Source organism: Megalobrama amblycephala, linkage group LG5 (assembly GCF_018812025.1).
Source record: "Megalobrama amblycephala isolate DHTTF-2021 linkage group LG5, ASM1881202v1, whole genome shotgun sequence".
NCBI classification, from domain to species: Eukaryota; Metazoa; Chordata; class Actinopteri; order Cypriniformes; family Xenocyprididae; genus Megalobrama; species Megalobrama amblycephala.
In genome coordinates this window covers 28,169,432-28,194,977 of record NC_063048.1, presented here as the reverse complement: position 1 = coordinate 28,194,977, position 25,546 = coordinate 28,169,432, and the positions used below count along the sequence as shown (strand labels likewise).

Below are 25,546 nucleotides of genomic sequence, written 5' to 3'. Positions count from 1 at the left end.
ATCAGTTGTTGTCATGATTCATTAAAATGAATCTGTTCAAATGAGTCATTAGGTCGCGAATTAGACATTAGCGGACGTTGATGCGTTGCGTGCGAATCTCGACTGTTATTAGGACATCGCAAAAGATTTGTCAACACAGAAAACACTTCACCACTGGATAGGATTTTCTTTTTGTTTACTGAAAGTGTGGTTTATGTCAGCTGCACGAGAAGATGAGGTGACATTCTTTTGAGCACTATTCACACCCAGCGGTTATTCAGAAAAAACATTCTCCGAATGCGCCTTGTGAAACATGGATTCGGTCTTACGAACTTTTAGCATTGTGTCAGTTGATTTAGATTATTATGTGTGAGGTAGAGAGAGTGCAAAGACGGTGCTTACTTTCTCGCGCGCACGAGGGAGGAGCTCTGCTCGTTCTGTCCGTCAGCGCAGCAGTCGTCTTCCTCCTTCATTTTACAGTCGAATGGTGGCTAGAACTGCTCCAGGTTCAAAGGTCAGTACGGAATGGATTAATCTGCGTTATTTTGACAGCCCTATAAATAATACAAATATACTTTATGTATTTAATGTCATTTAAAACTCACTTTAATGTCACTGCTGACCTAATTAACCCAATTAGTCGATTTTGTAAAAATAGTATATTTAGGGTAATAGTAATGTATAGGGTATTGTAATAGGGTATTAGTAATGCATTATTGTAACACATTCATTTTAAAAGTAACTTTCCAAGACTCTGGTTAGAGCTGTGGTGTGGGCTTCGTTATTCTCGTTAAATTAAAACGATTATTAAAACTTTGTAGTTAGTTATCATTATAGTTAGCTTTAAGACATTTTAGGCTAACAGAGCTTATAGTGACATTTGATCACCAGGTGAACTAAGAAACTCTTTCAAAACCAGCCCTAAATCTGGCCACAAGCACATTTCTGCACTTGCTTAACAAATGGTTTACAGCAGGCGCAGCCAACATTGCTATAAGCTGTCTACACTGAACGCAACAAGATGACCGTTGGAAAGCACTTGGACTACGTCAGAAATAGAACGGTAAATCCGTTTACTGTCGGGAATTTGTCATGTCGCGTCTCGCCGCATCCAGTGTAGACAATATCACGGATTATAATGGTTTCTGTACTGTCTTTTGATGTGTTGCGTTGCGCCGCTTGTGTCCGGTGTAGACACGGTGTTAGATGTCATGACCCCTTTGGTTAGTTGGTTCAAGTGTGTTTGATTAGAGTTGGTGTCTTTTATCATATTGATTTTGCCAACTTATTACAGTTATCATATTATTTCTTTTCTGTCTTGTCTTTATAGTGTTTGGTATCTGTGGGCTTGGACTCTAAAAACACAATCTGTGTGTGGGACTGGAGACGGGGGAAAGTTTTGGCTGCTGCTCCTGGTCATACAGACCGGGTAAGAACTCAAACACACACACATCATTAGACACAGTAGACAGGCAGTGTAATGTTTCTTTTGTCTTCTCATTATCTAGTGGGCTTTCTTCAATAATTTAGTTACATTCAGGCTACACTCAGTAAGTCAAACGTCAATCATACATTACAAATACAAAGCAGACTGCCATAGGCATGTTAGCAATGAATACGTTCTTGGATTCAAGGAGACAGCATCTGGGAATGCACTGAAATCAAGTGTATAGTGTCAGTTCTGGCCAGTCACGTTAGTCAAGCTCACATCAGCTGATGCTTAGCTAATCCACGTCTACTTATAGGAATACGATGCCTATCACAGCATTCCTATTTAAGTTGCCATTTTAGTTATCCTTCAGCTGCTTTCATTGTGTTGCTCAGGAGCTAATTACCATCCACCATCCTCAGCTCCTCCTTTTGTTCACAACAGTCAGGATTTAGCCTCCTAATGTCATCAAGAACATTGTTACAGATATCATTAATGTTGTTTCGGTTCTGTTCATGGGGGGTTATATTGCTGCACTCCCTGCTCTTATCCACGCAAGGCTATTGAAAATCCAAACTGTATGCTAATTGTCATTTATCTTTGACGGAAGTGGTCCTGACAGAATTCATTTCATTTTACATAAATTAACACTGCAGCCAAAACACACATTTGCACATGCAGTATTTTCCTACTTTGATTTCTCTAACTCCGTAACTCACAAATAGTTAAAACAGATTAAATAGTTCTTCACTATAAAATTCCATAAGTAATTTCTGCATAATCTCCTGAGAACCTATTTTCTGTTCAACCAGCCTCTGGTTATCCTGCATGTGTGTTATAACCAAGAGTCTAGCTGCCTTTTCTTTGAGCCCCAATATTCAGAGTTGAAGCTATGTCAGTTACAAAATCAGGGCAGAATCTGATTGGTACTGATCATAATAAGTCAACAAAGCTTAATTTTTAGCAGCCATTAGTACAGTCTTCAATGTCACACGATCCTTCAGAATAGTAGTGTATATACCATCAATTATACTTAATTTGCACTAGTGCTAAACAAGCACAACCTTATAATTCGAACCATCATGTTAAAATTACGATTTACAAACCTGCAAGTAGGAATTTCAAGGGCTTGAAGGCAGCATATACTTTACTGGGTTCTGAAAATACCTACTAATATAATACATCTTACTTTACTTTTTCTTTTTTAAGATATTTGACATATCATGGGACCTGTATCAGCAAAGCAAGCTAGTGAGCTGCGGAGTCAAGCATATCAAGGTACTGCTATTCTCTTTTTGCATTCTCTTTTCCTATTCTCCTTTTTCCTATTCTTGTTTTGGCTTCAGAAATGTTTGTATTGAAATACTTTTGTACTTGTGAAAGTCAATGTGAATTGCTGTTGGCAGCCCACTGTAGTTTCATAATATCTTTCTGAGTGAAAGAGGATATTCAGTGAGATATGCATACCAGAATGGAGATGACTTTGCTAAAACAACGCCATTTGCCAGTAGCTATTTGGAATGGATATTAGACAATGTTAAGCAATAGCCTTCGTTTCAGAGGAAGAGCGAGTTATTACAGAGCATTTTATTAATGATTAAACATCTTTCTTTGGAGACAATGAATTATTTACAGTACAACCAGGAATGTGTATTAAGAGTAAATGGTCAATTTTGACTTCATCTTCAGAAAGCACTCAGATTTCATCAAAAACATCATTTGCATTCTGAAGATGAACAAAAGTTTTATGGGTTTGAAACGACATGAGGGTGAGAAATGAATGACAGAGTTTTCATTTATGGGTGAACTAAACCTTTAAAGCAGAACTGGGTCAAACAGTGAGTCACTGAAATGTACCTCTTCATTTCTGCAGCCTCAGTTCTGAAAAAAAAAAAAAAAAAAAAAAAAAAAAAAAACATGAGCATCGCTTCAGAAGTGTTAGTGGAAGAAGGGGATTAGGACTCATTCAAAAACACTTTTCCAGCTCAGCTTGATGAAAGCAATTATGGAATTATTTTTCAACTACCTTTCAATTGTTGATTCATACTGTTGAAGTACAATGCTACTGATCTAATTACAATCTCCCTCTATCTTTACTGTGAGATGGTTCAAATGGGTTACGAGGGTGTGAAACCATCATTGTTGTTCTCTCAGGAGACAGAAGCCTTTTTCCAAAAATTGCATGCTACTTTGCTTCCTGTCTGTCATCTTTATGAAATTCAGATTCCCACCAACAGCAATTTCCACCAACAAAACAGTTGAAAGTCAAAGGTGTAAATGTAAATAAGACTTTTGTTCATCTTCGGAACACAAATGAAGATATTTTTTAATATTCTGTCATCATTTTTGTTCATCCATTGAAAGTCAACACAACTAACATTTCATAAAATGCATTTGAATTGAGCAGTTTAATACAAGTCACGATTAATGCACAAACACAGAACTCATCAAATATGTTTAACAGAAAAGCAATTGTACCTTTATTGATTGCAAGCAAGCACGGTTGAGCTTCCACAAGAACCAGTGAGGTTTGTTCTTGTTCCTCAAGCAAGCACGGTTCTTGTTTCAGTGCATTCTCCTGCCTTAGAATTTGGCCATAAGCAGATATCTTAATTTTTATAATTTCACCATTAAAGGTGCCCTAGATTATGTTTTTAAAAGATGTAATATACGTCTAAGGTGTCCCCTGAATGTGTCTGTGAAGTTTCAGCTCAAAATACCCCATAGATTTTTTTTTATTAATTTTTTTAACTGCCTATTTTGGGGCATAATTATAAACGCGCCGATTTATGCTGTGGCCCCTTTAAATCTCCGCCCACAGAGCTCGCACTTGCCTTAAACAGTGCCTTAAAGTTTACACAGCTAATATAACCCTCAAAATGGATCTTTACAAAGTGTTCGTCATGCATGCGGCATGCATGCGTCGGATTATGTGAGTATTGTATACTGTTATATTGTTTACATTGATTCTGAATGAGTTTGAGGCTATGCTGCGTGGCTAAAGCTAACATTACACACTGTTGGAGAGATTTATAAAGAATAAAGTTGTGTTTATGCATTATACAGACTGCAAGTGTTTAAAAATGAAAATAGCGACGGCTCTTGTCTCCGTGAATACAGTAAGAAACGATGGTAACTTTAACCACATTTAACAGTACATTAGCAACATGCTAACGAAACATTTAGAAAGACAATTTACAAATATCACTAAAAATATCATGTTATCATGGATCATGTCAGTTATTATTGCTCCATCTGCCATTTTCGCTATTGTTCTTGCTTGCTTACCTAGTCTGTTGATTCAGACGTTGATCCAGACGTTTTGCCCTTGTCTAATGCCTTTCATAATGATAATGTTGGGACCGTGGGCTGGCATATGCAAATATTGGGGGCGTACACCCCGACTGTTACGTAACAGTCGGTGTTATGTTGAGATTCGCCTGTTCTTCTGAGGTCTTTTAAACAAATGAGATTTATATAAGAAGGAGGAAACAATGGAGTTTGAGACTCAGTGTATGTCATTTCCATGTACTGAACTCTTGTTATTTAACTATGGCAAGATAAATTCAATTTTTCATTCGAGGGCACCTTTAAATAAGTAAAATATTACACAATACGCATACTATACGTAAAACCCAGTGCTGTCTATGATTACGTAGAGTATCTTTCTCTTTCATCAGTTAGCATAAAGATTTGGCTTTAGGTTCCTGTCATGAAGTAATCCACAATCCTCATGGGCTATACCTTTTAATCTTTATTTCTGTCTCTCTCTATCTTTCTCTTTATTTCTCTCTCACAACTCTTTCCTTAGACACTGTGCATCCCCTATATCTCTTACTGTGTCAGTATTTTTCTCTTACTATATCCCCCATTCTCTCATATAAGCCACCTCTCCATGTAGTTAGAATGGTGTGGCAGTTGTCCCACATAATTTCTGAGTCTTTACCCCCTCAACCATATGACATCTGCTCCCCAGGCCCACACTCACTCAGCGATTATGCACTCAATACATGCCAGAGATTTAGCGCGCTGTAATCCCCCGTTTCGCTCTCTCTCTCTTTGAGAGAGCCCTAGAGAAACTGAAACTCTTTGGTGCCAGATGAAAAGCAAAATTTTGTGTGGTTCTATAATTTATTCAAGGCAAGCTAAAGATAGCTCTTCATTTAAGAAACTGGACATACTCTACATATTACACACATACATATTATTAACTGAAATTAAACCTCATAAGTGACTGATTTGGAGCACTCTACCGTTAGCAGTCCTGATGCTTTATGTGAGATCAGGCATGAGCCTCCCACAACAGAACATACCTAAAAAATAAATGATCAACTTTAATTACCATTTAGACAATAAAACAACATAGTTAAATTAAATTAAGCTATGGACAAAAAAAAGTGCTTTGATAATCTTTTAATTTATAAGCATTACATGCAGTTGTTTACCTTACTTGCACTGCTGCCAAATAATAGGATGCACTTGGAGGTTATTTAAGGCTATTTTGCTATTTTGCTACCCATGGTTGTGATTTCCATACAACTATGTAACTCGCTGCTTAACCACCATAATACAATTCATCGTTAGAGAAATGAACTCTAGTCATGTTAATGACATCATGCGCAGGTTATGGAGTAATAATTTCTGCTAATTAATTAATTTGAGATCACAATTAATGTCCGATTGTTATAGTAATTTAACAACAGAAAGCAGTTCATTTATTAAAATCATGTTAACATGTACTAAGTAATTGGCATACACTGTATACATATGATTCATTCAGTCAGCAGCTTTCTTCACAACAAAATTTTTCTGAAATTCTGCGGTAACTAACTTGTTAGGCATGTGAAAACTACTTCACACTATTTTGATATTTGATTCATCACAGGTTCCCTCTTGTGTCTTACTTTGGGGTTCTTTTACACATTTATGCATATGCGCACTCTTCAAAAATGGCACTGATCTTTGACACTATAATATAGAATATATAGATAATGTTATATATAAATATATAGAATAAAATGTGTATGTATGTATGTATGTATGCATGCATGTGTGTGTGTGTGTGTATATATATATATATATATATATATATATATATATATATATTAGGGCTGTCAACGTTAATGCATTAATGCATGCAATTAATTCAAAATCCTATGTATGTATGTATGTACAGTACAGTCCAAAAGTTTAGAACCACTAAGATTTTTAATGTTTTTAAAAGAAGTTTCATCTGCTCACCAAGGCTACATTTATTTAATTAAAAACACAGTAAAAAACAGTAATATTGTGAAATATTATTACAATTTAAAATAACTGTTTTCTATTTGAATATATTTCACAAAGTAATTTATTCCTGTGATGGCAAAGCTGAATTTTCAGCATCATTACTCCAGTCTTCAGTGTCACATGATCCTTCAGAAATCATTCTAATATGCTGATCTGCTGCTCAAGAAACATTTAATGTGTACAATTTTACAAAATATTTGTGTACAATATTTTTTTTCAGGATTATTTGATGAATAGAAAGTTCAAAAGAACAGTGTTTATCTGAAATCTAATCTTTTGTAACATTATAAATGTCTTTACTGCCACTTTTGATTGATTTAATGCATTCTTGCTGAATAAAAGTATTCATTTCTTTCATTTCTTTTCAAAAAAATAAAAATAAAAATTCTTACTGACCCCAAACTTTTGAACGGTAGTGTATAATGCTACAGAAGCTTTGTATTTCAGATAAATGCTGTTCTTTTGAACTTTCTATTCATCAAGGAATCCTGAAAAAAAAAGTACACAACTGTTTTCAACATTGAAAATAATCATAAATGTTTCTTGAGCAGCAAATCAGCATGAAAAATGCTTATGGATTTGCATTACAAAGAATAGCAATGCACCTGCTGACAACGTGGCAAACAACTATTTGAAATGTTTATCGTTGCAAAATGGCTACTAAATATTTTCTTTGCGTATACTGTGCAAAATTCCGTAAATGGTAGCTTGTATTCTATTCCGACCATAGCCATAGAGCCTGCATGTGTTTGAGCTTTTGACAAATTTCCTGAGGTTTTTGTTCAGACCCTGCAGGCTGTTCTCAATCCACTTAACTGCATATATAGTGCAATAAGTCTCATGATGATCCTGTATGGTTAGACTAGAGCAAACTGAGGCAGCCTGTTCAAAGAATCCCACTCACTGCCTCCCACCACACACAACATAATCACAGCCTCGCCCACAGGGTCCAACAAAATCACCATATTTACAACATGGCCATCACAACAGTGGTTTAGAAATCAGATATGTCACAGGAGCCGCAGACCACACAATTAGATGTAACTAGATTAAGGTGTAGTGGGCCACCCTGGACTAATTATCCTTTTCCTTCTCGCAGTATGCTAATTATAGCCGTCTTGGTGACTTTAAGGCTGTTTGATTAGTCTAGATGTGCTGGATTCAGGATGGCTTGCACACGCGAGCAGGAGGTTGCTGTCCCCGTAGAGCAGAAAGACAGGGGGAGGACGTGCCTCAGGATGAAGACAGTCTGCCTCTAATGGAGTCTTGGCAGATGAATAGCACTGACTCATTTTGATTATATTAAAGCTTTACCAGAGCACAGACCTGCAGAAACAGTGGAGACCGTGATTCACCATGGCTCTGAATCTCCCTGATGTAACGCAGCCTGGCTGTCTGGAACCGTTCCGTCTGCCCCAGTGTAGGTTGCTAATGGGCCAGCGACTGTTTTTTCATCTTTTCATTCTAGCAGTTATGATTGCCAGAAATTCACCATAAAAAATGCAGTGACAACTTTAGTCTTCATGATATTGGCACTTCATGATTTTGGTATACTTCAGTTCATAAACGTATATATAATAACTTACCCTTGAGAAGAAAATGTGATTCCCCCCCCCTACCACTTTATAGTGTACTTCAAATCTTAATAATATACTGTATTAAAAAAAACTGTACTTGCAGATAATATAATAATAATGAAATAAAAGGATACTTAAAAAGAGTACATTTTCATGCCTGTTTCTTAACACACATTCCGTACACTTTTAAAAAGTGCGCTTTGTAATAATGATAAATTAAAAGTTTTACTTTTAAGTAATTTTAAATGTCATAAGAAGTACACTTTAAAGAAGTACACTTATTTTGATATGTTGACTAACATACTAGAACACAGGTGAACTTGATAGTAATGTTAGCTGTGCTACCGGAAACATCCTTTCTCTACTAATTAAGCATCTAGTCAACAAATTATTGAATTTATAATGATATGAAAACATGTAGTGTACTGTGTATATACTGTTTCACTGTCTAAGTTTTAAATCTGTATCTTAAGGTAATTAATTTATAATGACGTGAAAACATATTGTGTAGTGTACATACATACCGTTTCATTGCCTGTGTTTTACATCCGTATCTGAAGTGTCCCGCTCCATGCAGTGTGCAGTTTCACCTGTCAAAACAAACTCCACAAGGCATTAATGATTTCTCTCGTGCTATATAATGACAGTGGACACAGCAATGGATGCAACACGGAAAAACTATGGAATATGGAATGGATTTTTGCTGGAACAAATGGTTATTCGTTGACTACTAGTAATTACCTCAGTCCTTCTTAAATGAGTCATAAAGGCACTTTAAGGGCCCTATCATACAGCTGGCGCAATGTGGCGCAATGCGGCGCCAAGTGCGACACAAGTGTTTTTTGCTAGTTTCAGCCCAACGCAGTTATCATGTTCACGTCCTGCTCCACGTTGTTTAAATAGCAAGTGCATTTGTTCCAATTTGTGCACCCATGGGCGTGCTGGTCTGAAAATGAGGTGTGTTCAGGCGCATTGTTGGCGCATTACTATTTTGAGGCAACTGAAAACGACTGCGTCATTGACCAACTGAAACCTGGTCCAAAGTCAGTGGCGCAATATACACACACAGGGATGCGCAGCAGCACACAAACATGCAAAATATTAAAGGTGCCATCGAACGTTGTAATATAAGTCTAAGGTGTCCCCTGAATGTGTCTGTGAAGTTGCAGCTCAAAATACCCCATAGATTTTTTTAATTAATTTTTTTAACTGCCTATTTTGAGGCATAATTAGAAATGCGCCGATACATGCTGCGGCCCCTTTAAATCGCGCGCTCTCCACCCCCTCCTGAGCTCTCGACTCTATCACTGCATAAACAAAGTTCACACAGCTAATATGACCCTCAAAATTGATCTTTACAAAGTGTTCGTCATGCAGCATGTCTAATCGCGTAAGTATGGTATTTATTTGGATGTTTACATTTGATTCTGAATAAGTTTGATAGTGCTCCCTGGCTAACGGCTAATGCTACACTGTTGGAGAGATTTATAAAGAATGAAGTTGTGTTTATGCATTATACAGACTGCAAGTGTTTAATAATGAAAATAGCGACGGCTCTTGTCTCCGTGAATACAGTAAGAAACGATGGTAACTTTCACCACATTTAACAGTACATTAGCAACATGCTAACGAAACATTTAGAAAGACAATTTACAAATATCACTAAAAATATCATGATATCATGAATCATGTCCGTTATTATTGCTCCATCTGCCATTTTTCGCTGTTGTCCTTGCTTGCTTACCTAGTCTGTTGATTCAGCTGTGCACATCCAGACGTTAATACTGGCTGCCCTTGTGTAATGCCTCAATCATGAGCTGGCATATGCAAATATTGGGGCCGTACACCCCGACGTAACAGTCGGTGTTATGTTGAGATTCGCCCGTTCTTCGGAGGTCTTTTAAACAAATGAAATTTATATAAGAAGGAGGAAACAATGGAGTTTGAGACTCACTGTATGTCATTTCCATGTACTGAACTCTTGTTATTCAACTATGCCGAGGTAAATTCAATTTTCAGTTCGATGGTACCTTTAAAAATAAAAGGATTACAATGTAAAAGAATATTATTGTGTGTGCATAAAGAAAAAAATGTTTTGGTGGAATCCGGCTTTTCCCATAGATGGTCTGCTTGTGTGCTTTAACCTTGTGCATAAGCAGAGTTCGTTCAGTTTTTCCGCTTGCAAATTCCGCTGTGTAAATAGCGAATCCACCATGGCGTGAGCACAACTGGCTTTTGAAGGCAATGGAAGATGAGACTCTGATTGGTTTATTGCACGTTACGCCCAAAACAAACCTATTACTCATTAAGAGAATAGGGACTACCCTTTTAGACCATGTGCCAGGAGCGCCGACCATTTTTCCCAAACTAGCAGAAGTGGATTTGGATACGCCCGAAGTGCACTTGCGTTGTGTGCTTTAGACCATGTGCTTAGATCATTAAAATAGGGCACTGAAGATCAACTAACTGCATTTATTATACATTTAATCTATAATACATTTTCATTTTATTGCAATTAACATGCAAATACTGTAAGTGTCCGAAAACATTACACTCAGTTCACACTAAAGAATATTCTTTCTCCTTAACGCAAGCTGATGATAATTACAGCATTAACTACTTGGCATAAGCTGATTGGTCCATGTCACTTCTGCAGCCAATGGCTGGTTACATTCACTATAGCAGTTTGCAGTGTGCTTCAGGGTTCCTCTAAAACCCTCCACCTTCCCCAGCTTCACCTGTATAGATCTGCTATGGGTTATTGATATATGCTATTGTGCAGCAGCACTATGTCTTACTCGCAGCAGCGTATCTGTGAATGTATTGGCAGTAGCAAGTTCCTGTACTTTCTCTGCAGCAGCAGCAATAATCTACAGCAGCAGCAATTCAGCAGCAGTGTAGCAGATCTATTCCACCAAGACCAAATACATTAACATTGTCGTATCCATTACCATGCTAAAAATCTTCAGAGAGTTGTCATGATTGAAATAACTTTGTGTTTTATGTGCCATATTTGAAGGAGTATGCAAACATAATTGAGACTTAATAGCTAATTTTATAATATTTCTCTCTCTCTCTCTCTTTTTTTTTTTTTGAAACAGTACATTCAATTTAAAATTACATTTTGTATTCGAAGATGAATGTGAAAAACCTAAAAAATAGTTATGACATGTCGGACTACACTTCGGTTTTCTTGCACTCGACCACTGAGGATGAGGATGAGGTCACACACCGAGTAGACCCTGCCATTCTCTTAATCAGGAGCATGTGACCTTATGAAATAGAGCTCTGAGGTGTCACACACATGCACACACAGCTGAATCAGAATCAATGAGCCAATTATTATGCGGTGGCTGTGGGAGCTTTCCGTGTTTGTTCTAAACTGAGATCGTGTCTGTGCATTTTAATGATGTGTTTAACGAGAGTAAGCATTAGTATGTTTGTGAGCTTGCGTGTGAGTGTTCGCAACGATTTATTTAGCTTGTGAATAGACCATTATGTATGCTGTTGCGCAATATTAAGCTGTCGCACAATTTATTCTGTAAGGCCTTTAAATAGGTTATTTGTTACAATAAATTTAGCAGGAAACAGCAATTGTCTTGCTATATAAATCTTTGATTTCCAAAATAAATCAAAGAGCCTTATGATTCATGTTTCAGACTTAAATTATGTGCAATAGTAAGTGCCATTAAAATATGAGCCCAAGTGTGTTTATGAAATTTACATATATTGTTAATGTCTCTCCCTTGCCCTCAGTTTTGGAGTCTGTGTGGGAACGCTCTGACCCCTAAACGTGGCGTGTTTGGGAAGACTGGAGACCTTCAGACTATACTCTGTCTGGCCTGCGCAAGGGACGAGATCACATATTCAGGTGCCTTGAACGGAGACATCTATGTCTGGAAGGGAATCAATTTAATCCGGACAGTTCAAGGGGCTCATGGGGTAAGTGAGGGCGAATTTTCCACAGCATCTCCAGAATGACTTCTGTCTGACTCCTGAGTGACTTTGGTATCTGCTTACACTGATTTATGAACTGAGTTTGGCCTATTAAATGCTTATTTTTGATATAGCTTTTAATACTCTGTGGTCTATGCAAATGATTACTTTTGCCACTTTAATAATTAATGTCTGTTAGTCATTTCCAATTTCCAGTTAACCAATAATATTTTTGTAGGTAAACTATTATTTATACTTTAAGTGTTTCATAACATACAGTTGTTTATCATTTAATATAACATCTAAAGTCTGCTCATAATAATAGTATTTAAAAATATATAAATAAATAATAAATGTATTTGCTGTTTACCTCTTTGTCCTTCAATCAAAATATTCACAAAATCTAAACTTTGCCTAATGTAAAATAATTGAAAGATTTTTCTGTAATTTTACTTAAATTAAAGGTTAGATTTTTTTTTGTGAATATTTCAAATTAAATGCAAAGGCAAATAAATAGCAAGGGCATTTCTTATAATATAATATAATATAATATAATATAATATAATATAATATAATATAATATAATATAATATAATATAATATAATATAATATAATATACAAATTGTATTACTTAAAATAATTAATACATTGCAATTTATTTATTTCATTTTTTCCCCTAAGGTCCACTCATAATATTAATATTTCAGGTAATATTTATTTTTTAAATTTAAAATGAATTAAACTAATATTAGGCTACTAAACACTATGTTTTATAATACATATATATGTAATTTATTTATTAATTTTGTATGTTATTTAATTTATTTATTTTATTAAATACGTTTTATTAAAGTAATATTACAGCTTTCAATCTTTTCCTCATATTATTGTTTTTTACTTTGTTGTTTAAGAATAATTGGATCTATTCTACTTCCTCATTAACTTTAAATTGGCATTGTTGATGTGTAAATGTGGGTGGTTATCATTTGAATTTGATTTCTGATAAAATCCAAGTACTGTAGCTTACTTTCAAAAGTTTTGAGTTCTACTAGTTACTGTATTTTTATATAACGCAATTAATTGTTTCATTTACAAACAAAGAGAACGGTTGGATTTCTCATGATATGACCCCATTAAGATCTGCAAATGTTTTTCAAGTATACTTTATTTGACCCTTAGTTCTGTCACTACAGTGAAAGTTTGAGACTTTAGGTTCTCTAATTGTTTCAGTTGTCAGAGACGTTCAGCCTCTCAGAGCTCCTGTGTGTGTGTGTGTGTGTGTGTGTGTGTGTGTGTGTGTGTGTGTGTGTGTGTGTGTGTGTGTGTGTGTGTGTGTGTGTGTGTTTGTGTAGTCTGGTATTTTCAGCATGAATGCGTGTGAAGAGGGCTTTGCCACTGGAGGCAGGGATGGCTGCATCCGGTTATGGGACCTGAACTTCAAACCCATCACCGTCATTGACCTCAGGGAAACAGACCAGGGATATAAGGGTGAGTCTACAAACTCCCAGAATGCATTACTCTACACTGACATTTATTTTGTCTAATCCATTAAGTTGCCACTTATCTTTTGTTGTTAAATACTCAGGATCCCACAATGCAAAAGTCCTTTGTCTCTAACAGAGCTCTATCTCTTTTCTTCTTTTACTTTCTTTTTCTATGACTCATCAGTAGCTAGAGGTGAAAATTCAAGAGGTGCGTTGTAGTTGTCAGTGTTCTTTATGCGGGCTGTCCGCCCTGTGTTATATCCATAGCTCTTACCCCTGTTTGTCACCGATCCCAGATGTCTATATGTATTATCAAGCACCCAAGCACCCTGTCCATCCTTGACGGTCTACAGTGTACATCCTTCAGTATGTTTCAGGATCATGTCTGTTTACTTCCACGATTACCTTCATTTCCATACTTACTGTTTTTGTGATGGATCTGTGCAGGCCTGTCGGTGCGTAGCGTGTGCTGGAGAGGGGACCACATTCTGGTGGGCACGCAGGACAGTGAGATTTTTGAGGTGGTGGTGCATGATCGCACCAAGCCCTTCCTCATCATGCAGGGTCACTGTGAGGGTGAGCTGTGGGCCCTCGCTGTTCATCCCACCAAACCCCTCGCCATGACCGGCAGCGACGACCGCTCTGTTCGGTAAGAGCTAAAAAAAAAAAAAACGAATAACAAATCTGAATCACTCTATAGAAAAGAGAAATCGTTAGCTATATCGGGGATGGGCAACATCGGTCCTGGAGTGCTGCTGTCCTGCAGTTTAGCTTCAACCCAAATCAAACACCTGAACAAGCTAATCAATGTCTTCAAGATTATTAAGGCTACAGGCAGGTAGGGCTGCCCCCTAATAGTCAACTAACCATTAGTCGACGAGAAGAGGCTTAGTCGGCCAAAATTAAAATTAGTGGGTCAGTCGCCGAAAAAAAAAAAACTCCACATGAAGTGGAGAAATCACGCAGTCTGTGACGGACAGATAGATAACGGCAAGAAATCCATTCATCGACATCAAATATGTCTTATCACTTGAAACATGTGAGCAGTAGCAACTTTACAAGTCCGCTCGCTCTAACATTAACCTAGATAAATGTGTGCTATTATTTGCACATATCCAAGTGTTTGTATGGAGAGCGCGCTTACTGCGTGACTTTGAGGTGCTGGTGCGATCACTTACATTTAACTTAAAATACATTTTTGGTCTTACAGATAAGAATAATCCAACATTAGAAAATGTAAATGGTTGCTTTTATTTCTGTAAACTCACAATAACAACAAAATGTGCTTTTGTAAAATGATGAAAACAAACAGGATGCGATTTCTGCTGTCTCGGTCTCAAGTGAACTTGAAGCGTGTCACAAAAATGAACTGAAACCTAGCATATACTTGCCTCTCAGACATGAGAAATATATCTATGGAAAGCTTGAAATGTATAAAACAAATATTTTCAGATTGTGTAATCCATATTTCTGTCAGGACCACTATCGTCAAATATGATAGATGATAATGCATAGAGTTTGTATTGGCGGTATGGTTCTGTTCTGGGCAAGAACTCCCTGCGCATCCATGCAGCCTAGCATGGATAAGAGCAGGGAGAGTAGCAATAACCCCCCTAGGGTAAACAGAACAGGACCAACATGCAGAGATCATTAAATGTCATGATTTAACATACACATATTTCGAGAATTTGTCTGATTCAGGGGAAATAATAAGGCCAATCCTGACTGAAGAGAGGAGGAGCTGGGGATGGAGGAGGGTAATTTGCTCCTGAGAAATGCAATAGCTGCTGATGATACTGAGGAACTTATATATAGATGCCGTAATAGACATAAGTCACCTGGGAGTCAGCTGATGCAAGCTTGACTGACGTGACCTGCCAGAACTGACGCTAACGCTAGATGAAACGTGCATATAGGCACATCCACTACTGCGGAGATGACGAGTCAGTATCGTCAACTTCATCTGCAGCTGAAAACACACAAAACACTAATTTATCAATAAATTATTAAAATGTTCAGACAGTCTCCTTCTGTTTTTTCACGCCACATTCATAATCATTACGTTTGCCAGTGCGCTGCTGCAAGCTTTATGTGTGTGTTTGAGTGCCGATTAGGCTACAGTATGTTATATATAGGTGATTAAAGGCTCATTATTATGATTTGTCTGGTTTATTAATATAAACGCACGATTAGTTGACTAATCGCTTAAATGAACGACTACTAGTCAACTAGAAAAATCTTTAGTCGAGGACAGCCCTAGCAGGTGAGGTTTTTTTTAATTAGGATTGGAGCTAAACTCTGCAGGATGGCAGCATTCCAGGGCTCATGTTGCCCATCCCTGAGATATATAATTAATATATAATCAATAAATTAATTGCTCAGTTTTTTTTTTTTTTTTTTTTAAGATGGTAATGAGATTAAATGGAGAACAAGCTTTTCTTAAAGAGACCCTTGTGAAAAAGAAGTCCATACTTTTAAAGGTCCCGTTCTTCATGATCCCATGTTTCAAACTTTAGTTAGTGTGTAATGTTGTTGTTAGAGTATAAATAAAATCTGTAAAATTTTAAAGCTCAAAGTTCAATGCCAAGCGAGAGATTTTATTTAACAGAAGTCGCCTACATCGAACAGCCAGTTTGGACAACATCCCTCTACTTCCTTCTTTAATGACGTCACTAAAACAGTTTTTTGACTAACCTCCGCCCACAGGAATACACAAGAGTTGCGTTTGTAGAGTGTGTTTGTCGCCATGTCGTCGAAACGCTGTTATTTTCATCCCGCAGTCCAATCACCGGGTCTGATTCCGGCTCAAATTGATAGGGTAAAATTAAAGACATGTTTACAATAACACTGAGCGCGTGCATCTCCACGTTATGGTAAGAGGCGTGACCTTTCCGGGCAAGATGCGCTAAACTGCTGTCGAATCACAACACAGGAACCGCTGGCACAATCAGAACTTGTTACGTATTTCTGAAGGAGGGACTTCATAGAACAAGGAAGTCATCAGCCCGTTTTTATGACAGTGGAAACGGCGGTATACAGATAAGTAAATTATGTGAAAAATACTGTGTTTTTTTACACGCGAAACATAAACACATGTTATATTGCACACTATAAACACAATCAAAGCTTCAAAAAACCACGAAAAACGGGACCTTTAATACTTGTGATGGAAATAATATACTTTAAAGGAATATACTTAAGTGTGAACTGAACTGTGAACTGTAATGTTTTAATTGCATGCAATTGCATTATAGTTCAAATTTATATTAAATGCAATTAACTGAACATTGATGATTTAAATGATTTCAAATGTACTTTAAAGTAACACTTTTACTTTGACATTATGACAAAGTGCACTTTTTTAAAAGTGTAATTAAGGAACATAGTCATGAAAATGTACTTTTAAAGTACATTTAAGTGCCCTTTTATATTATAATTTGCACAATTTTTTGATATACTTTATGATATACTTATAAGATTTTAAGTACCATACAAGTGCACATACAATTAAGCCTTCTTCATGAGGGATTACTTGTGTAATTCTCTTTTGATGCTGCTAGTGATACAGAAAATATACAGTAATTGACATTAAACGCGTCATGTCTCATGAGCTACAGTATAATGGATTGTCTGAGCAGTACAGTTTTCCTCAGATTAGATCAAGACTATTGAAGACATGATCTTTAATGTTCAATGCACTAATTTGTGTATTTTTATGGGCCATTACTTCATTTTTTTCTCTGCCTATATCTTTTTAAATTGGAGGATCTGGAGTCTCGTAGATCATGCGCTAATAGCACGCTGCAACATGGAGGAGCCTATACGCTGTGCTGCTGTTAGTACTGATGGTATCCACCTCGCTCTGGGCATGAAAGATGGATCCTTTACAGTGCTAAGAGTCAGGTAAAAACACCCAAGCAAAATAGCCTAGAGCAGGGATACTTGACAATTTGGCCTATACCACAAGCTATCAAAACTGCTTCACTGCTTATTAATATTTGAAAAATGCGTGTCGTGGTGCAACCAACGCATATAGAAAAAACTTTTAACAGGAAATGATGTCACAGAGAGATTAATTTTCAAAATAGAATATAATATTACATGGATGCTGAATAAAAATATTAATAAAAAATCTAACTTTTGAACAGTAAAGTATATCATTAATCCAGCATGTTTAATTTCACTTTGACTACATTTTTAAGAAAATGAAAAGGGTCTTTGAATAAACTAACTGACACTTACTGTTTTGATGAATAAAGTGATTACAATATGAGGCTTTTATAAAGCTGTAATTATTTGTTACTGCACATTTTAAAGCTAGTCAAGTATCCACCAAAATCAAATATTTATTACTATTACCAGATCATTTTATTCAAGTGTTTTAAAAGTGACCCCTAAGCTGTATAATTTGAGTATCTCTGGTCTAAAGCAACCTAAAATATGTTACTACGCAGTAAAATATGCAAATCGGTTATAACTGCACTCATTTTGCAGGGACATGACGGAGGTGGTCCACATTAAGGACCGTAAAGAGGCCATTCATGAACTGAAGTACTCCCCTGACGGAGCGCACCTAGCCGTGGGCTCTAACGATAACTCAGTGGACATCTACGGCGTTGTGCAGCGCTACAAGAAGGTGGGCGAATGCGTGGGCTCCAGTAGCTTCATCACACACATGGATTGGTCCACTGACAGCAAGTATCTACAGACCAATGATGGCAACGGTCGGCGGCTCTTCTACAGGATGCCCAGTAAGAGCTCTGTGCCATCTTGGAATTACAAATTTCTGTCATGAAACTGGTGCAGGCTGATAGGTCCTTAACTCAATCTGCTTGCAATCACATCATTCTCTGTAGGGCACAGCTGATTGGTGCATCAGTAGCCACTAGCCAGTGAACTTGCAGCTCAAGTTTCAAATACTTGGTTAGCATTTCCTGTTAGCAGATGCACTATGATGACTATGGTTTTGACTGTGTGTTTAGGTGGCAAGGAAGTGACCAACAGAGAAGAACTGAAGCTTGTCCAGTGGTCTTCATGGACTTGTGTCCTCGGGCCGGAGGTGAACGGGATCTGGCCTAAATACTCTGATATCAATGACATCAACTCTGTAGATGCCAACTTCAGTAGTCAAGTTTTAGTTACAGCGGATGATTATGGATTAGTTAAATTATTTCGGTACCCATGTGTAAGAAAAGGTGGGTCATCTTTTTTCAGTTTCTTTTATGTTTACTGCACTCTTTAAATTGTTTTGCTTACTCAGTGTATGTGATTTTGATTTCTAGGTGCGAAGTTTAAAAAATATTTAGGACATTCAGCACACATAACCAATGTCAGATGGTCACATGATTATCAGTGGGTGATTACTATTGGTGGAGCCGATCATTCAGTGTTCCAGTGGAAGTTTGTCCCTGAAAGGAAGTCAAAAGAAACTCTTCATATAGCTCCTCAAGGTGTGAGCCATATTCTCTTTGGATGCCTGGCTTTTTGACAAGTTTAACCAGCATTATTAGAGATTACTTTTAGGCTGTGTGTCCACCAAAATGTTTTTTTTTTTTTTTCCTGAGGCTTTTTTCTGTTATTTTCAATGGAAGTGCCACATTTTTTAAAGCCGCTGAGTTTATATTTAGTTTTTTTACATTCGGCAAGAGTTGAAGAATGTTCAGATTTGGGTAAAACACAGCACTCATCACTATCACTTTTTACTTTTTACTTTTACTTTAGCACTTCCTGCTTGTACGCCGGCAACAGACGAAAACAAAAAGCACAACAACGGAACAAATTCATTTAAAACTAGAGCCAGAGCAAATATTTCACATTATATAAACATTTTTATATTCAGAAACAAACTGCCTCTGAAATCAGATACTAGTAACACTTCCGCGGATATTCCATATAATGGCAACCAAATCACAGCGAGGCATTTTCAGAGGAGTGCTGGCGTTTTCAGCTGGTTAAAAATGGTGGACACATAGCCTTAATCTCTTGAATTATGGATGAATCTATTGAAGAAATAAATGAATGTCAAGGCGATGGCTGTGCTCATGAAATATGTGCTAGATTAAATAAGCAAAGCAACTTTACTAATGCAAATTGGGTCTACTTTTTCTTGTGTCTTTTTTCTTTGCATGTTGCTACTCAGTCTACCATGTCACTGTTCATTTTCCTAATGGTTTTCGCACTGCTCACGTTGGCAGTTCTGTTTATTAGCCATCAGCAGTTTTCTTAGTGATAAATCTATAAAGGGGAGGGGCAGCACTTAGAAATGATGAATAAGTTACTTAGGGTTTCTCTGGAGATCACGATAAATGGAATCGGTGCTAATTTGTTAATTCATTTATTTGTTTTACTTGAGTGGAATGCATAATCAATGCAGGAGGTGAAATTTTGCCCTCTCTACTTTACAGAGACGTTAATAGACTCGCATAGTGAGGAATCTGACTCGGATCAGTCAGACGTGCCTGAGATGGACTCTGAAATCGAACAGGAAACACAACATACTTACCGACGACAGGTTTGTTATGACATTAGTAAAAAAGACATTGTTTTATACATACTGTATAAGCAGATCCTTTTCCTCATGGATCCTTTGTTAAATTCCCTCTTCAGTTCTGTGTGTGGTGAGTTTTATGATGAAAATGTGTTGTTCAGGTTTACAAAGAAGATCTACCTCAACTTAAAGAGCAGTGTAAGGAGAAGCATCGTGCCATGGCCATGAAGAAAAGGGAAAGAGCTCCAGCCAGTGGAATGAGGTTGCACTTTATACATGGGTAAGTGCTTCAGTAGATCCCCAGCATCGCACGGACAGCCATCGTGGTTTATTTATTGAGCTCTCAAAAGTACTGAACGAATGGCAAATAAATCAGTACCATGCAAAGTTTGTCCCTCAAACATAAACATATTTAGTAGTGTGCAGTTTGTGCACAAACCAGCTACCATGCTGCAAACAGTCTGACCACTATGATCTGCTTTTTCTGGCAAGGAATTTCTTTTTGTTGGGCATTATTATAACTGAGTTATATAATATAATATAATTAATCAAAAACAATATTACACATACTATTATTTATTTATTTAAAAATATTTTTGTTTCTCTCATAATATTTCAGTTAATATAACAATATATCAATATTAATAAATATTCATATTAATATTATATTTAATATTGAATATTTTCAAGCATTTCCTTACATTTCATATATTTACTGTCTCTCTCTCTCTCTCTCTCTCTATATATATATATACATACATATACTATATATATATATACAGTGGCTACGGAAAGTATTCAGACCCCCTTAAATTTTTCACTCTTTGTTATATTGCAGCCATTTGCTAAAATCATTTAAGTTCATTTTTTTCCTCATTAATGTACACACAGCACCCCATATTGACAGAAAAAACACAGAATTGTTGACATTTTTGCAGATTTATAAAAAAAAAAAAAAAAAAAAAAAATGAAATACCACATGGTCCGAAGTATTCAGACCCTTTGCTGTGACACTCATATATTTAACTCAGGTGCTGTCCATTTCTTCTGATCATCCTTGAGATGGTTCTACACCTTCATTTGAGTCCAGCTGTGCTTGATTATACTGATTCAGACTTGATTAGGAAAGCCACACACCTGTCTATATAAGACTTTACAGCTCACAGTGCATGTCAGAGCAAATGAGAATCATGAGGTCAAAGGAACTGCCTGAAGAGCTCAGAGACAGAATTGTGGCAAGGCACAGATCTGACCAAGGTTACAAAAAAAATTCTGCTGCACTTAAGGTTCCTAAGAGCACAGTGGCCTCCATAATCCTTAAATGGAAGACGTTTGGGATGACCAGAACCCTTCCTAGAGCTGGCCGTCCGGCCAAACTGAGCTATCGGGGGAGAAGAGCCATGGTGAGAGAGGTAAAGAAGAACCCAAAGATCACTGTGGCTGAGCTCCAGAGATGCAGTCGGGAGATGGGAGAAAGTTGTAGAAAGTCAACCATCACTGCAGCCCTCTACCAGTCGGGGCTTTATGGCAGAGTGGCCCGACGGAAGCCTCTCCTCAGTGCAAGACACATGAAAGCCTGCATGGAGTTTGCCAAAATGGTGAGAAATAAGATTCTCTGGTCTGATGAGACCAAGATAGAACTTTTTGGCCTTAATTCTAAGCGGTATGTGTGGAGAAAACCAGGCACTGCTCATCACCTGTCCAATACAGTCCTAACAGTGAAGCATGGTGGTGGCAGCATCATGCTGTGGGGGTGATTTTCAGCTGCAGGGACAGGACGACTGGTTGCAATCGAGGGAAAGATGAATGCGGCCAAGTACAGGGATATCCTGGACGAAAACCTTCTCCAGAGTGCTCAGGACCTCAGACTGGGCCGAAGGTTTATCTTCCAACAAGACAATGACCCTAAGCACACAGCTAAAATAACGAAGGAGTGGCTTCACAACAACTCCGTGACTGTTCTTGAATGGCCCAGCCAGAGCCCTGACTTAAACCCAATTGAGCATCTCTGGAGAGACCTAAAAAGGGCTGTCCACCAACATTTACCATCCAACCTGACAGAACTGGAGAGGATCTGCAAGGAGGAATGGCAGAGGATCCCCAAATCCAGGTGTGAAAAGCTTGTTTCATCTTTCCCAAAAAGACTCATGGCTGTATTAGATCAAAAGGGTGCTTCTACTAAATACTGAGCAAAGGGTCTGAATACTTAGGACCATGTGATATTTCAGTTTTTCTTTTTTAATAAATCTGCAAAAATGTCAACAATTCTGTGTTTTTCTGTCAATATGGGGTGCTGTGTGTACATTAATGAGGAAAAAAATGAACTAAAATGATTTTAGCAAATGGCTGCAATATAACAAAGAGTGAAAAATGTAAGGGGGTCTGAATACTTTCCGTACCCACTGTATATATATATTTTTTTGTTAGTTCTATATTATTCGAAAGCCAGAAACATTGACCATTTTATGTATCTATGTATCATGTATGCATTTTATGTACTATCAGAATTTTAAAGAATTACAGAAAGTAAAATTCATAGCAAATATTACACATGATATTTGTTAATAAAATCTGTTTATTTCAGAGAAATGTGGAAAATAAAGACATCTTCTGCAGCACCTTTTGTATTTGCTCCATTTTATTGGGAGCGATTGTTTTGAATAGGACACATTTCCAGTTTAGACACAGTGTAAGGAGATCTCCATTTAGCTTACATGATTTAGTTACGCACCTGCATATCTGCAACAAAGTTTATCCAGCTATAAATATGCATGCCACAGCTCTGGGAAGTGCCAGTGTCAGTCCCAAAGATGAGTCTTAGCACCCTTAGGGGCTAGCTATATACCAGTTGTTGTTAGTTCACACTTCATCTTCTGAAGGTTTTCTTCAAAGTTACGATGATTTTCTTTGACATTACCAGTAGCTTCAAAATCAGCCTGCCTCTCTGACTCAGGGTGATGCAGATGGACATCCCCACAGTCAGCTGGATTATTAGGCAGCACCTTTCTGACAGCCTACAGTTGTGTTCTGGAGAAGATGGTGACCAGCACTGAGGTGCCTCAGGGAACCCTACTGTTTGCTTTCCTTTTCACACTTATATGGCAGACTGAAGGTAGTTAAAACTAGCTCATACTTTCCAACTTGGCGATGAGTTGGAGTGCAGTGAAAGACTGTCTTGTGCTGTTCACCTGCTGCTGCAGAACATCAGTATAGAAGTTGTGCTGGAAGCTGGATTGGGTTGGACTCACAACACAGTTGGCCTTCAATTTTTGTCTTTTAAGGCTTGCTAATTCTTCTGAAGAACCCACAGGTGAACTCAAAGGGCTGCATTTTCAACCACAGCTGAACTGCATATGTGTACCATTTGTTTCAAGTGCATCCATAGGTCATAAAATGGATTAAGGGTTACGGATTAAAGTTTAAGAACATGGCAGTAATAGTGATTGCTCAGTGAAGATGTGCATGTGCTACCAGAGCACACCTGAATCTGCCTTTAGGGGATGAAGAGATGATGGTGAGGAGAATATTCAGATGAGTTTATTCAATGGTTTACAGAAGCAAGGCATTTTAGGTCACTAGATAAAATCCCATTTGTTTGTTTCTATTTATTTGTCCATTTATTGAAATATAATAATTACATTTACAGTGCTGTAAGTGGAGATGGAAAAATTATGAAAAATGGCAATGATCATAAACAGTTAAAATGATGTACAGACATTTTTAAATATATTTACGCCAGTGTTGCTTTTCTAAAGCTCAATAAAAGTCATGCTTAGCAGTTCACAAAATGGATGAAAATTTAGAAATGTTATGTTGTCATTTGTATAGAAAACACTTGACATGGAATTATCATTCACCCTATCTATTTCCAAATGCGTTATAGCTTTTACACCATGTTGTAATTACCATAATTACAAGATTTCAACTTGTAAAAAGCATTCACATTATGGAAGATATTGTAATTACAACTTGTACGCTGGGAATTTTCTGAGAGCTCCTACTTGTACCAGTAAGCCAGACCTCTCTGGTCATTTATTTCACTTAAGCCCCACCCCTGCAAGTGCATGTTCATTTCATGCCTTCACTTTGGAATGCAACACTCACGTTTCAAAATCCAGTCAACAGCCGATGCATAGAACCAAGTCTTCATCCAACATTTTCTAATTTTTTGATAATCCATTAAACTTAGATGAATGTCGCAATATGGAAGAAAAGCTCTTTCGCTACTTCTGTTTCATCACAACTTTAAAAATGTTCATTCTGTAGTCTCTTGTTAGGGTAACACTTTACAATAAGGTTTATTAGTTAAACATTAGTTAATGTATTCACTAACATGAACTAACCATGGGCAGTGAATTTTATACTGTATTTAATAATCTAAATTAATGAAAATACAGTTGTTCATTGTTTGTTCATGTTAGTTCACAGTGTATTAACTAATGTTAACAAGATTTTAATAATGTATTAGTAATGTTGAAATTAACATATAATGGAATGTTCTTTCGGTTGTGAACAGTGCTTATTTGTATCAAGTCAGTTGAGTGACTCATTCAGTGACTCACTCATGACACACAAAAAAACATTTACTGGTTCCCACATTCTGGATCAATGAAGTTACCTACTGAGTGAACTGATTTGGTGAATGGATTCAAAAGATTCAGACCAATAAAATGACCAAATTTGGTTATAAAATTCAGAAAGATCCATACATCCATATATTACATAAAGTGATTCATTCTTGTATAGGGTGACCTATATGGTTGTGAAAACATTTGCAGTGTTTGTGTGTGTGAGTCCTGGTAAACCCTATTTTAGGGTTTACCCTCACAAAGATGGCAGTATTCGAAATCCTTGTCCTTGTGGGGACATTTTTTGGTCCCCATGAGGAAAACAGCTTATAAATCATATTAAGTGATGTTTTTTGGAAATATGAAAATGCAGAAAGTTTTCTGTGAGGGTTGTGTTTAGGGTTAGGGGATTGAATATACAGTTTGTACAGTATAAAAATCATTATGTCAATGGAAAGTCCCCATAAAACGTGAAAACCCAACATGTGTGTGAATGTGTGTTTCAGTTACAGAGGTTATGACTGCAGAAGTAACCTCTTCTACACTCAGACCGGTGAGATTGTGTATCATGTGGCAGCTGTGGGAGTGGTGTACAACAGACAGCAGAACACACAGCGCTTTTACCTGGGCCATGACGATGACATCCTCTGTCTGGCCATCCACCCTGTCAAAGACTATGTAGCCACAGGCCAGGTACAGTCAAACTGCACAAATGTCTGTCTTTGTCAACAGCAGCATACAAAGCAGAGAGTTTTCTCACTTGAATACATCAAAATCACTTCAGTTCACCTTATGG

General features: G+C 37.2%; 1 protein-coding gene across 5 annotated transcripts in view; it reads left to right on the top strand.

Annotated features, from left to right (window-relative positions):
* The window catches only part of eml5 (EMAP like 5), a 101,492-nt gene that overhangs the window by 35,354 nt on the left and 40,592 nt on the right, over nucleotides 1–25,546 (top strand). For all 5 annotated transcript variants that reach the window (XR_007185010.1, XM_048191618.1, XM_048191617.1 and 2 more), the window contains exons 3-14: nucleotides 1,310–1,408; nucleotides 2,618–2,686; nucleotides 12,031–12,216; nucleotides 13,564–13,699; nucleotides 14,143–14,344; nucleotides 17,461–17,598; nucleotides 18,190–18,446; nucleotides 18,678–18,890; nucleotides 18,978–19,145; nucleotides 20,100–20,206; nucleotides 20,344–20,462; nucleotides 25,257–25,443. Coding sequence is in view for 4 of the 5 variants with exons in the window: in XM_048191618.1 (XP_048047575.1) it covers nucleotides 1,310–1,408; nucleotides 2,618–2,686; nucleotides 12,031–12,216; nucleotides 13,564–13,699; nucleotides 14,143–14,344; nucleotides 17,461–17,598; nucleotides 18,190–18,446; nucleotides 18,678–18,890; nucleotides 18,978–19,145; nucleotides 20,100–20,206; nucleotides 20,344–20,462; nucleotides 25,257–25,443 (1,881 nt within the window). In the remaining variant the exon portion in view is untranslated. The remainder of the gene's footprint in view (nucleotides 1–1,309; nucleotides 1,409–2,617; nucleotides 2,687–12,030; nucleotides 12,217–13,563; nucleotides 13,700–14,142; nucleotides 14,345–17,460; nucleotides 17,599–18,189; nucleotides 18,447–18,677; nucleotides 18,891–18,977; nucleotides 19,146–20,099; nucleotides 20,207–20,343; nucleotides 20,463–25,256; nucleotides 25,444–25,546) is intronic.